We start from the raw sequence: 14,865 nt of genomic DNA, 5'->3' as shown, positions 1-14,865 counted from the left end.
TTTTATCCCAGTGACGGGCCGGGTTTAATTCAAATAAAAGGCACAACTCCACGTCCCGCAGGCCGAGAACGAGACAAGCTCCTTCACTTTTCGCTGACGGTCCTTCTGTGCGACGAGAGTCCCTGTTTGCCTTTGGGACAGCGGAGCTGTGGAGAGGATGTTCAGGACGCTCCAAATACGTCAACGTCACAGACGAGATCCCGATCCCCAATGCCCCGCTCCCCCCAGGAATCCCCGGGATGTTTTGTACCATCGTAAAATATCCCCAACATCTGAGCAAAGGTGAGTTCTGCCGGACGGATCAAAGGAGGAAATTCCCGTTCCTGGCTCCTCGGGCAAGCCGGGCTGTGTTGGGTTTTCGCTGTGACTTCTTGCCCCTGCACCTCCCCGAGGTCCAGGTAGGTGCATCCACCGGACGATGCCGACGGAGGGAGAGACACTGCTGCACCCAGAGGCTTTACGCGGGATTAGCTGAACGTTGGTAACTCATCCAGCGTGGGGAGGCAGGAGACTTCCTTCTCGGTCAGAGGATTACCACGCACGCGTTACTAGATACAGGCAGTCTTTTCCTCTTCGGCAGGTATTTTCAGTTTTAGGACCAAAATGAATTTTTCACCACCACTTCTGGTGCAGGGAGGACGCGGGGGGAACTTCTGGCCCTACTCAACGTAGCGGCCAAACTCCTCTATATTTAAATTACAGTTCGTAGACGCCCTACACAGAGCAGCCGCATTCACCGTCTCCCGTGCAGACACCGTCCCCTGCCTCCCCTATCCCAGGGAAGGTGGTTTTCCTACGGTGGTTGCAACCGGGCTGTTTTACCTGGTTATCCACGAAAATCCAGAATATGGCCGTGTTCTGCGGGCGATTGCCAGCGCCGCAGCGGATTGCCTTCACAAAGTGCTTAGAAGTGGGTGCGGTAGATGTGCCGCTCACCCAGCACAATGGTTCTGAGAGAGAAACACCCACCAGAAAGTGCCTTTTCTAAATCTGTTGAGACACACGAGAAACCAAAAGAGGCAGAAAGCAGCAAACCAATCCTCTTGTCTTCTTAAGCTCACTTTCCAAATGTCCCGACAGCAAAGAATTTCTGTTGTTCCACACATATGTGGATATGAACTGCTGGATTTTGGAACAGGAGGAGATTTTTAACCAATAAAAAATGTCTGAATGTAAAGATCGTCAGAAAGGAACTTATGGCTCCTTTCTGGACGCGGTTTTCTGGGGTATTTTTGATGGAATTGACCTTGGAAAGTGTTTTTTTCTGATCTGGGGGGCATTTCTGATAATTCCCTTACTGGTACCATCAGGATATTTGAAATCCTTCCCATCCTTTAAGGCCAAATAAAATAGTGTGGGCCAGGAGAGCAGGTCCCAGATGAGGACGGGTCGGAGCATCACACGAGGGGGGGGGGGATGGACCCAACCTCCGATGGATGGACCAGAAATGCGGCCAGAGCCACAGACGAGACGTATGGGCACCGGCGGACGCAGAAGCCATCGGTGTCCGTGTTCGCCTGTGCCGCGAGGCTGCAGAGGCACAGGGGGTGGCCCCGCTGAGCATCGCTCCTGCTGAGGCGCTGAGAAACCCAGAAAAGCCCCAAATCGGCCCAATCCCAGGTGAACGTGACAGTTGGCTCTGGAGAGGGGATGGTCACCCAGCCCAGGTCCCACGCGTCACCCCGCCGTGCCCGCTCCCCCGTTTCTCATCAGTCTCACGTCTCTTGCAGCTGCCACAGCGGCTCTTCAGCCTCCTTCACCCTCATCTGTCCCGTTTCCACCTCCACGGGCTTGTTCTGGGTCCGGCGTTCCCGGTCCGTGGCTTTGCTCCGTGACTCTGCCCAGCTGGATGTGAGGACACAAGAGGCTGGAGAGGCGTTTGCTGTCCGGGTCTGGTGCTGCGACCCCAGGGAAGGGACCAGGTCCCCTCCTGTCCCTGCTCACCCGGCTGCCCGCCGCCGTGGGATTTCAAAGTGAGGAACGTTTCCCGGGGTTTATATAGCAGCGGGACCCAAACCAACTGAAAAATCAGGTGCTCCACAAATACCGATTTGAAAAGCAGACAGGCAGAAGCAGCAGAGGAAGTCTTATTCTCTGCGTTAATATAATTTTAAACCCCACTCCTCTGAGGATCAGGAATACAGGGCTTCCTGCCTTAGAAACCCTGTTCTTCTGCTCCATTTAAAAAAAATGAACCAGTGCCTGTTCCTGGACCAGGTCGTGCTCAAACAAAGTGACTAACTTTGACAGAGGGACAGAAAATAGGGAGACGAGGCAGCAGCAAAGTTACTGATGAACAACAGAATGGAGTGTGATGTACTAGTAACAAGCTGTGGGTGTTCGTAAAGACCAGGTGCCAAAAATATTCCCGGGCTGGAAATCCTGAGGTACTATCAACTCCTAGCGTTGGCTGCATTGCTGCGATTCGGACGCAGAACGAAGTATTGCAGCTTACAAGTCACGTTTCATTAATGCTTTGCCTTTCTCTGGAGGCATCTAAAGCTCGGCCCACCACTAACAAAGCTTCGTTTCACCGCTAGGAAGCGTACAGCCTAAATCACCCGTATTTGAGCCGACACAGAGAAACTGCAACCGAGACACAGGAAGAATAACTCGGCTCTCGCTGCCGCGCGAAAAGCAGGGCGGGAAGTGGGCTACAGAGCAGAGAATTTAACTGCGGGGCTGCATTTGCACGCACAATCATAAAAGTCCACGATTGAAGGAAACATGGGGAAAAAAAAAAGGGGGAGGCAACTAGGGGTAGGAAAGGGTTAAGCTCAGTGTCGCTTTTACAGTCACACTTGGCTCTCAAAAAAATTACTGGATTAGGCTAATATAGGGGACAAAAATGAGCGCTAAAAGCTTTAATCCAAGATGACTGCATATGCAGCAAGAGGAATTCCTACACAGCCGTGAATCTCAGCCTTCCTGGCAAGCTTTTCCTCCAGGTCTGAAAGTATAGCGAAGTCCGCAACCATTTCTCTCCTGAGCCGACAGCAGTTGCAGCCACAAGCAATGTTATGAGCTGCTATGGGAGGCGGAATAAAAAACAGAAAAAAAAGTCCGCTCCATACCTGGGAGCTGACTCAATCTCCTGTCGAGCTGCAGGATGTAAGCTGACGATGAACGGAAACGTTTCTGGAGACCTCACTGCACGCCCCGTGAGGGGTCGGGTGTAACATCCCACCCCCAAAAAAATCCAGCCCAGGAAGATACACTCGCAGCCCGCTCCGCTGGAAGCCTGCGGCGGATTCACCGGCGACACCAGGCTCACCAGCTACCGCAGGAGGGAAAACAGCCCCCACGTCCCCCGAGGTCTGTCCCTAAACCTCTCTCCAGCTCCGCTGCACGTGCCCACCTCCTGAAGGATGAATTCCACCGCTGACCCAGAGGACCTGGGGATGAGCCTGCTTTTAAAAGTAGTTTATTTGGATTTTCCACATCCTTTAATGAATCGCAAACAGATTAACAGAAAAGACTTTTTTTTTTTTTTCCTAAGACTGTACAATTTTTGAAATAAAAAGTCAGGAAAAGCAAAAAAAAAAAAAAAAAAAAGGAAAAAGACAAATTACATTGTTTCAATGCAAATAGTACACACCACACCCACACTTTGCATTTTTCCATAGTTTTGTTGTAAGAAAATGACAGTTCCCCTATTCTTTTCAGTGAACACACTTGCTCTAACCTGGCTGCCAGAGTGCCTTCATGCTCGCCGTCCCTCTCCCTGCCCCTCTTCAAAGAGAGCAAAATTTTACTGATTAAATATTAGTTTTGTGTATCTATTCGGAAGGTGAAATAGCAGCATGGTCTGAACTTTACTTGAGATTATTGGCAAAAAGAAAAAAAAAAAATCACTTTAAGGTATGATGTACATATAAAGCAAGGGACAGGTCTAAGTATTAAACCTTCCGGGTAGCACGACTATCCTTTTAACATCCCAGCTGAATTAAGAGCTCTTTCCAGGGTGTTGAAAGTTCTACTACAATTGTTCGCAATTTTTAGAGAACAGAAGGGGAAAAGCCACCGAATTGCCCAGATCTCTGGTCCCCATTTAAACAGCAGCATTTGTTACGGAAAAGTCTTGAGAGTAGCACCTGCTTACTCCTGCTTTTGGCTTAGAAAAATATGCTGGGAACCAAACGGAAGCCAATTAACACGTTAATTGGTGGCGTTCGGACAAGTGCTGCCTCCAGACCTTACGCTGAGGTGCCGCTTCGGAACTCCTCCTTGCGAGGGACGCACTGGGAAGCTGCGAGCGCACCCCGCGGCTGGATGGGAAAAACCACGGCAGGACAGACCCGGGTAACTCGAGCACCGCGCGTGAACTCTACCGCAGATGCAGATCAGCTCTCGGGAAATTTGAACCCCGTGTCTTCCTCGGGGAGGACTCATCGGGAAAGGGAATCACCCCGGAATATCTATCGCCACAAAAAGCAGCGCAAGAGTCAGCGCGCTCAAGCCAGCTGAAACGTGTCGTGATCTTCCAGTCAATTCATCAACCTTCCAGACACAAGCTGATCAGAAGTAGATGGCAGAGGCACAAAGCTCCTTTAATATATTATCATTGTTTGGATTTCAGAAATTCCTTTTCACGCTCTTAGGGGAGTTTAAGCCTATTTTTCACTGCTTATCTTCCTACTTCAAATAAAAAAAAAATCAGAGAATTATATTTTCGCTCAGCACTTGAGGATTATTTTCCAAATGACAAAGGTGTCCATGTGGCTCATGACCAGAGAGGAGCTGTGACAGAAGACATGCCTAGTGTAAGACAAGGACAGAATTTAAAAAAATTGGAGTTCTAAAGGTAACTAAAAGACCCCTAAAAACCAATACGTTAAAAAAAAACAAAACAAAACATTAAGACTGATCACAACAAATATGTTGCTATGAAATTTATATCATTCCCAATTTATTCTGCATAAATTGCTCTTTAAAACTGCTTATATCATACACTTTCTTTATCATCGCTGCATAAAGGGCACCAATTGTTGCTGCAGAATGCTACAGAGAAAGATCATTTTGGACTCGTTAACGTGGCGTAGCTTTCCTCTCACAGAAGCAGCCTCTGTAGAAGAGGAAAGCGTTCCTAGCGTGAGAATCTTAACAAACAGCTAAAAAAAAAAAAAGGGAGAAAGACAGCTAATTGCACATGTTTGCATCCTGCTTGGACCACACTTTACAAGACAGTTTTAAAAGTGATACTAATCTTAGACAATTATTTGATGCGTTTGACTAAGGTTCTGATTGCATTAAGGCTTCCACGGTCTTCCCAGTCTAGCTGCTCAGAAACACGCAGTCACTCTGGATTAAGAGTTTGATGTTTTCACATTACAGTTCTACGTACATTTCTCTCTTGATTTTGCCCTTTATTAATTTTTATTCTTCAGAGGGGAAGAACAAGTCAAGGGGTACGTGTAAAATGAAGCAAGGTGGTGGTGACTTGTTTCTTTGAAGTACAAGGTAAACACTGACCTTTCAGAAACTAGGCGAATAAATTAATTCTTGGTTAGAACATGAAAGCATTTCATGAAAGCTTTGATTCTGCAATGTGATTCTCCTGCTACATTTCCACTCCTGCAAGTTTGCACTCTAAGTAGGGACACTGGATATTTTACGTAGTCTGACACACTCCCAGTTCTGAGCACGTGCGTTGTGTTTGTTCACTGGAGACACTGCAGCTTTAAGGTCATTTACATTCCCTGGCATTTAAGTTACACTACAATATGCAAAAGTCTTTAACAGCCTGCGTTTGTCAACACTGTCCTCGAAGAACTTGGAAATGAAGTTCAGCACTCTGCTTACCAAGAAAGAACCAAACTAAGACACATTTCTGGAAAAAGAACAAGACACTGCTTCATTAGTACTATCCCCACATCTACTGGCTTCGTTACAGCAAACCACAAGTCTTTCTTCCATGATATTTTTCCAGCAAAGGGGAGTCCAAAACCAGCATTTCCTCCTCAGTCACTTTCATAAACGTGTAAGAGCCAACTAGTCAGACTCAGTAGCAGCTGAATATTGCACTGCCATTAACTCTGTGTACAGTTTAAGTCTGAGTGGTGTACTCATGGTGTCAGTGGAGAATAATGACAATGCTGGCTCAGTGATGTGAAGACCCAGGATGCGAAGGAAGGGGAGAACACAACAGTACCAGTCACACACTCAAGCTCAGATACTGGCTTTTGGAGGTTAAAATTCATCACTTTCAACTGCGTGGAGCTGTGTGTCGTCTGCATCCGTCATGCTGCTCTCCTGGGATTCATCTGTGCCAACTTGAAAGAAAAAGAAACACAGAGTAGTCAAACTCTACCGGGCTGCTTCACTACAAAGATTCCCCCACAACCAACTCTAGCACGTCAAAAGCACAGCAGCAATGGCTTTGGGCTTCCCCTCAAAATGCTTTAAAGCCATCTGGCTTTTCCCTTTTTCCTTCTAATACACCGACCCCGCCAGCTTAACGAAGTCTAAACAAACGTATTTAGAAAGGAATTAACACGAAGTATGTATTAATGAAACATGCTGCCTTAGCCATCTTCTGCTAGGAATCTGAAATCTCTGACACCTTGTTAGGTAGGGGTTGGCATGGAGGGTTCCAAAATTGCCTTAGCAGCAATTTAACCTTCCCGCTCCTTCAAAACACACCAGCTGCCCGAAACACTCACAGTAGTTACCCACTGCATTAGTGCATTGCGACCACTCAACGTGCAATCAAATAATATTCAATTAGTAGTGTTAGGCAGCCTCTATTTGCTCCCTGCTTCCGTGGCAAAGAATAAGATATGAGGTAAGAGAAATCCTTTGAGTAAATGCATACTGACGCTTCTGATGCTGAAGAATTGCTCTGCTCACTCAGCTCAGATGATGCCTGGCCTGGAGCTTCCAGGAAAACTAGATTCCTGCCGCTACTTGAATAAAGACAGCGTGCCGTGCACAGCATACGAGATAAATGTGTACATACTGAGAGGCCACCCTTAAATATTTAACTTCTATACTCACTAAAATTAGAACGAAGGTAAATATCTAATGATGGTTGTTCTTCGCACACAGACGAGTATGACTTGAGTCTGCTTCCCACAGTATAATTTTGCATATTAATTGTAAATTCCCAAACACCCAAGTTGTTTCGTGTGGGGAAACACAGATGTCTTATTGCTTTAATGCCAACACTTTACAGGGTTCTGTACAATGGACACAGCCAGCCCCACGCTAGGCAATTTAATGCACAACAAAATGGCTTACACTAGCCACTATATTAAAAACAATCCCCCCCCCCCCCGCCCCTGTACTACCTTAACTTACTCTAGCTTGTCTCACATATCCCAAAAGATTTATTCAGCTGAGACCATGAAACTCTTCTACAACTTATCTGCGCAGCCAGGGAAACTGAATTGCTTACACACAGCTTAACACTGTTTTATTTTGTTTACATTTATTGGACAGATTAAGTTATTTGTTTTTTTTCTTTTTTTGGGTTGGGTTTTTTTTTTTTTTGGTTGGTTTTGGGGTTTTTGTGTGCATGGTCGTGTGGTTTGGGGTTTTTTTTGTTTTTTTTTTGAGGTGTGGGGGTTTTCTTTTTGTACTGCTTAGGTGTCGCTCAGCAGTTGAAGTTCTCTGTCTCCATCTTCTGGTCAGAAACACGTTCAGCCCGCAGTGAGCCAGTGTTCTAAGTCAGCCCAACTACAACAGCGGGGAGAGAAAAACTCTTTGCTACTTCAGGAAGTGCAGTACAGGATAAGTTTCCAGTATTAAAAAGCACAGTGTACCCAGGGTCAATGAAAATCAACGTGATAGACAGTAGGAAAGCGTGACAACTTTTTCAGTTGAAGATTTAGAATTGCAGAACATAGCATACATCTATTAATAAGAATCCAAAACCTGCTCTATTTTCTTCTTTGGAGGAAAAGAATTAAATTGCTTATTAGTATTTATTTTCTATCACTATTTCAGTCTGCATCAGAGGTCAACATTTATGACCACCCGTGCTTCACGGAGCTACCCATGCTTCATGGAATTTAAGCTCGTAATAAAAATTTAGAAAGAAGAGAGACCCAGGCCATTCCCTTTTGTGGATTATTCCCAGGTAGTGTAACAGGAGTGTTTTATTTTCTCTTGATTCAAATGAAACCGCTTCCATGACTTTCGTCAAAAGCTACCTTTTATGTTTAACAGACAAGTATTTTTACCCAACATCCAGATTGTGTAACTTTTGACAAAGCCTCTACAGACAATTGCAGTTGGCATTCAGTTACCTTGAAATGATTTGATGCTTCTGTGAGGGAAGATTTGCAGCTCTAGGAACATCTCGCTCTCCTAGGATACTATTAGTCAACCATGATTTGTATGAATTTACAGTAGTCATTACCTCTGTCCTACTCCATATACATATTCTAAAGAAATGTCACAATCCTTTATTTCATGCTTACGGTAGGAAGCACGAATGGATTCTTCTGAATGAAGAGCCTCTGGAGTTCTTACTTGCCGAGCAGCGAGGTTGAGCAGTCTGTTTCACTTATTAAACCTGGGATTCTTCCTACCACCTAAGTGGAAATACCTCCTTGAATGACAAAGGGTTGGAAATACAAACCTGATTCATAGGGGTAACATTCACTGATTTGCTCTTCTTGAGTTATTGGTTCCTCATCATCTGGAAGGTAACGTTTGTCAATGGCCTCTTTAATCTGGTTATTGGCTCCTTTGGGATCTAAGTCCATTGCCCATGAGAAATTCATCAGGGCCAAATGCGTTTGACCCAGTTTTTTATAAACCTAAAATAAAAGCATAAAAGGCTACATTTACATGAAGTTGCTACTTGACGGTTTGAGCAACAAACATACCAAGCCACAGTTAACTGATATTTTATGAAAAGCAACAGAGCGTAGATAAAAGATTTATTATACTAGTCCCAAGGGAAACATGGGAAATATGTGTAGAAAGAGTGAGCAAGTGTTTCTATTTAAGACTCCAAAGAAATTAAATTAAACTAGCAGCTGACAGATTCAAAAACATAAGGAGGTGGATCTTCAGATATAAATTTAAGCTTTGGAGCTCTGCAGCAGGGTGGTGTAAAAGCCATTAGTGTACACGTTTTGTTTTGTCTTACCCCCTCACCACTCTTTCAATTTCTTGAGTCTCTGTAACCCCAAATCTACTTGCGGCTCAGGAGAAGTCCAAAGTCTCAGAATTCTAATGTCAGAGGCCCAGAGAACAGTCTGGGGAAGTATCACCACATGCACTCGTTAATCTTATACTCTTCCCTACAGCTCTCATATTGAGGACTAGCAAAGGCAGGATACACGGTTAGACAGATTTTTGACCTGACTCAGCACGGCCGTTCTTACATCCTCAAGTGGCATTTTAACTATCATTGGCAGGTGGAGAAAAGAACGGGACATTAAGTGACTCCTAGCTTGTCCTGCTAAACTGAACAGAAACATTTTCAAGACAACACTGCATTGCAGAATCCAGCCCATATTTTACCTTCTTTGTCACTGTAACTTGCACTGAAGCTCTCCTTATCATTAAGGACAGATGAGCAAGTAATTTATCTGTGTTACGCATTTAAACAGTGAAAGTACTTAAGTTTGGCCAGACATGGCAACTCTAATGTCAATTTAGAGGTCCAGCTACTCCTGTGTCCTGGTTTTGGCTGGGATAGAGTTAATTTTTTTTCCTAGTAGCTGGTACAGTGCTGTGTTTTGGATTTAGGATGAGAATAATGTTGACAACACACTGATGTTTCAGTTGTTGCTAAGCAGTGCTTACACAGTCAAGGCCTTTTCAGCTTCTCATGCCCTGCCAGCGAGGAGCTGGGAGGGGGCACAGCCAGGACAGCTGACCCAAACCGGCCAAAGGGACATTCCATACCATATGACATCACACTCAGTATATAAACTGGGGGGAGGTGGCCGGGGGGCAATGACCACTGCTTGGGGACTGGCTGGGCATCGGTTGGTGGGTGGCGAGCAATTGCATTGTGCATCACTTGCTTTGTATATTCTTTTATCAGTATTATTATTATTTTCCCTTCCTTTTCTGTCCTATTAAAGTGTCTTTATCTCAACCCACAAATTTTACTTCTGCCCCCCCCGATTCTCTCCCCCATCCCACTGGGGGGAGGGGAGGAGTAAGCAAACGGCTGTGTGGTGTTTAGCTGCCTGCCGGGTTAAACCACAACATCCTGGACAAATACCAGTCAACAAATTTCAGCATAAATCCTTTTACTTCTCTCCAGTTAAAAAAAGATAAATCTTGATGATTAAGAGTTATCCAGTACTGTGCTAGAGGCAAGTTTGTCTTGTTGCTTCCTAGTGAACAGACACCCCACAGAAGATGAAAGTTGCAGAACTTATTTAGAGCACATTAGCAGAGAAGATGGTGAGGAAGGAGGATTTCTGTTACCAGATTACCTTCTCTGGCCTTAAACACAAAGGAGGTTGGAAGGTAAACACAGCTGACAAACTAGTAGTATCTTTTCCTGTGCTAGCCTACTCTATTAGTCTCATTAAAGACTCTTCTTACTTTCAAACTGATAACCTTCTACAACTCTTTTGGGGAGGCTGTCAGCTGGAAAGGACATTGAGGCTATTGATGGAGACTTCGGAATATTCTACAATTACTCCTTGTTCAGCATTTCTGATACAACGCATCAGAATGTGTGTCAACATTTTAATAGCTACACGCGCAAATAACCAACACTGCTGTCTGATGGATGGACTATCCCTCAAAATCTTAAGGATTTCCACTGATCACATCATCGCTATCGTATTGAATCAAGTCTTCATTCAATAGAGTTTCATTTTCAGGGAAAGATATATGGATGTGTGCATAGCCACTGTATCTCTTTTCAGTGAAGTATCTTTATCAGGATCAATTTCTTGCTTTTTTAAATTAATTATCTTTCAAGTTGACAGCGGTGAAATCAAAGCAGGCAAAGAATAACACTGGCTTGCGTTATTTTTTTCTTGGTTTGTTTTAAAGAGAGCTGAAGGCTGCTCCAGTAATAACCGTCTTTTGCATTTAAAAGCTGATACGTAATAAAGCTGTGAGCAGTAAGTCTTATTTAAAGCTTTGGGAATTTTTAGAATACTGCTCCAAATGGAAGCAACTTAGTGACAGGCATCAAATCTTCTCATTAGGCATACATTTCTGGAACAAAGGAAGCCAAAGAACTTATGATCACAGTTAAGTTTTACCTACCTTTCCTATTAAAAAGTAAACAAGAGACTCTTTGGGAACAATCTGTTTCAGTTCTTCAAGTTCTTGTAAAGCAGACTGAAAAGGAAGAAAAAAGAGCTTAGTAAGTGCAAGCTAGCAGTCTGCAACCAGTTATATCACTAAACTGTGACTTACCAGTAATGTGAAAAAAAAATCCTGGCATTTACATACAGGATATTCCATCAAGAACAATAGTGCAATCTCATGAGAAGCATCTAAAATTCCTTTTACCTTAATTTCTCATTTAAAGATTGCAGCATATTATAGCCCCGTTATTACAGAAATAGAGCAAGTTTATTGGGCTTTGGTCTCCTGCACCACATCTAACAACTCCGGTATCAGACACCCCCATTGCCCCCAGTGAGGCATAACAGGGTAGAAGACAAGAAGCTGACAGTGTTATTTACAGTGGGCACTTCCTTTAGTATGCTGAGCTTCTGAAAAAAGTAAGAATATTGATGTATTTTGTGCTGGATGTACTGCTCTCAAGCCTATGCTTTTGAAAGGTTCTGGTTTTAGATATGTATCTGTGGACTTTTACAAATGATGACTGTGTTTCTATTAGGCATTTCAAGTCCAAAATATTTAGTGAAACTTCTACTTCAAACTAATTGTTGACACTGGAGCAATTTATTTTGCTGTGACAGTAACCTGGCATTATTAATAAATTCTACCTAAAAATATTTAGTCTGCAGTTAGAAGTAAACATTGTTTTTAGTTACAAAAAGTTCCATTCAACCCTCTAAAACTTATTCATGTGAAGACAATTTCAAGTTAGGGCTTGCTACATTTATTTACCTAACACTAGCCAAATTTATCACACTATCAAAATTCTTAGTACTGGTGCTAAAAACCAAAACATTTCAATAGGTTTTTATGTAGTTTATGTGAACAGCCTAACTTTAGTCTTACAAGTCTCAGCCTGATAAAGAAAAGAGTCCAAATGTTTTATTTCCTACAACAACACTTCACCATGGTCAACAGTTCCTTCACTAGCACAGGGGCAATAAGATACTGGACTATTATTCCTCCCCCTTGTATGTATCCTCTGCTTCTAAATTAAAAAAAAAAAAAATCTACAAATGGGCACTTCATTAAGTCTTTAATCTTAATATATTTTATATTTAATTGGTTCAGTTATGAATTTAAAAAAAGTTCTAAGTAAAGTTTTCCCTTTACACGTGCACACACATTTCTGAAGCAAGGTTTCAAAAACCAGACTGCGGCTTGTCTTCTGTGGCCAAATAAACAGGCCAGAGGACAACAGTACTGGAAAGAGACTGTGGGAAGATCTTCACTCATTCTAAACAGGGTACAGGTCAACAGGGGATCAGACCAAAATTGCTTAGCTTCTTATTTTTCACTCGATAGCACAGCCTTTGAAATAGCTGGTTCTTATTGCTGTAGCTGGTTATGAGGCAGTTTGCTGAGCCTTTTTTTAGTAGTTTTGTATAAACTCATGATAATACAGCCACATGTTGGTGACAGCTGCAATAGTTTCCCCTTCCTTCCTTTCTTTTTCCAGGGTCAGACTTAATTAATAATTAAAAAAGCATCACCTGTTGGCCCCAGATTTTATAACAATAAAAAAAAATTTAACATAGTTCCCTTGGCGAAGGTGGCGCTTGTCAAAGCAAACACTTCATGTTAGCCTCTACAAGATAGGCCAATGTCCCAGGCTCTTCCTGCAAGCCCTGATGCTACCCAGCGTTAAGCTGTAAACATTTAGCTTCCAGTGCATCCCCATTCCTAGCTACAGCAATTTAAAGATAACTTAAGGTGTCCACATGTACCAAATCTTACCTTGTATTTTTCATTTGCAAATAATACAGAAGCTCTATGGAATTTGCATAGTGGGTTCTTGGGGTCAATGTTAATAGCTTTGTTTAAAGTATCCAAAGCCTTTTCAGATTTTTTCAGTGCATGCTGGACCTATTACAGAAAGAGAGAACAATTTTAAAAGGGCAAATAACATCTCATCTGCCAGACAAGGACAAATCCTTTTGACTACGTTTTCTTACAATCTGTTCCTTAAAAAAAAAAAAATTGTCCAATTCTAGACCAAGTCTTAACAAGCTTTCTTACAGGAAGAAAACTTCACCTCGCCTCATCTCCACCTCAAAACGTTCTCCCCACCCAATGGCTTATAGAAATCATTTAACCTTTGGCCAGGAGTGAACTCAATGCCTTTCTCTGTATGTAAGTGAGAAGCAGCCACCATCCCTGTAGAATGGGACACAGCTTCGCTGCCACATAGAAGGCAAATGAATGCCAGCAGGTAACCATCCATCACACTTACACAGCCTTAAGTCACCATCACGAATATCCAAGAGCTGCTTCCCAACTTCATAAGCAAGCATTTGCTAGAGTGAGGCTACTGTTTTCTACGGACTGCAGCAGCAGATGGGTAAGTGACCAACTTTTCAAATAGCCCTGTAAATTTAATTGAACAGACGGTGGCTGAAGTAGTTGCCTGCTACTTAAACTTCACTTGGCATAAAGTGGCCTAAGTAGTAAGTTGTCACATCTACAAGTGACTGGAATGAGGGCAACGCGGACATACATCCAGGACAAAAATATTGCACTCTGAAAGGCGAGATGGGTGCCTTAGTATTTTATAGAACTGGAAGTGCTGGTCCAAGTGCATGCAATAGCAGTTAAAACCCACTTAATTTCTTATGTATTAGGTATAAAAAAAACCTATAAATACTCTGTTCAGATTAATATCTGCACACAGTCTTGATTTTCATGTCACCCCTATTTTGGCTGACTCACAAACATGAACTGATAGTATAATTTCATTACTGGCTAAAAGTAGTTTGGAGAGAAGAGGGTTTCTTTTCTGACACATTAATCCTGTGGTTATTCATTCATATGGCACTTAAGATCCTCCAATAGGTACTCTGAACTCGTTGGGCTTTTTTGCTGAAAACATTCAGAATGACTTTTCTACTGCAAAGTACAGAAGCAGAGTAAAACACAACAGGGATAGCGTTAAGTGCAATCTACTTACTACTCCAATGTGACACAGTAAGACTGAGCTCTGAGGATTGATATCAAGTGCTTTCTGGAAATGCATTTCTGCCAGACTGAATTTTTCCTGCTTGTAATAAATCATTCCCAACCCATACCTGCAAGCAGAAAAACAATTCTGTTAAGTAAGACTGTATTCTAATCAAACTAATCTTTGTCAGTGAATATGACCTGGCAGAAATGGTCCATAGACTTGCCAACCCCACCCAGGGTGGGAAAAAGCTACATCTAAAATTACCCAATTGAGCAAAAAACCCAAGATAGTTTGAAGAATTGATATTGATACACAGGAAGACTGGCTGAACAGCTGCAAAGTAAAAAGCATACAAAAGTTTCTCAAGATTAAGTGACTTACAGTAGCAGATCTAACTTTTACTGCTTTATTTATTTTTTCCACGGAAAAAGCTGTAAAAACCCGACTGTATCCTAAGGTATAAAGGGGCAGATCTCTCATCCTCCAACTGCAATTGAAGAACAAATCAACTACATGCATGAGGAGTGCTGCAAAGAACAAAATAGCTGGGGTAATACAGGCAAGAAGATCTGCGGAAACCAAAAAAGCTCCCATTTTTTGCCCTCCTTGTGGAAGTAACTGTTTAATAAACAAATGAGGCCCAC

General features: G+C 43.0%; 1 protein-coding gene across 1 annotated transcript in view; it reads right to left on the bottom strand.

Annotated features, from left to right (window-relative positions):
- Positions 1-3,411: 3,411 nt before the first annotated feature.
- Positions 3,412-14,865, bottom strand: part of CDC27 (cell division cycle 27) — a 34,086-nt gene continuing 22,632 nt past the window's right edge. The window contains 5 exon segments of the mRNA XM_009320439.1: positions 3,412-6,272; positions 8,585-8,765; positions 11,197-11,271; positions 13,018-13,146; positions 14,228-14,345. Of these exon segments, the coding sequence (XP_009318714.1) occupies positions 6,190-6,272; positions 8,585-8,765; positions 11,197-11,271; positions 13,018-13,146; positions 14,228-14,345 (586 nt within the window). The 3' untranslated portion in view covers positions 3,412-6,189.

This window comes from Pygoscelis adeliae, unplaced genomic scaffold (assembly GCF_000699105.1).
Source record: "Pygoscelis adeliae isolate BGI_AS28 unplaced genomic scaffold, ASM69910v1 Scaffold203, whole genome shotgun sequence".
Classification (NCBI taxonomy): Eukaryota; Metazoa; Chordata; class Aves; order Sphenisciformes; family Spheniscidae; genus Pygoscelis; species Pygoscelis adeliae.
The sequence above is the reverse complement of the archived record's forward strand: the minus strand, read 5'-3'. Positions and strand labels throughout refer to the sequence as shown.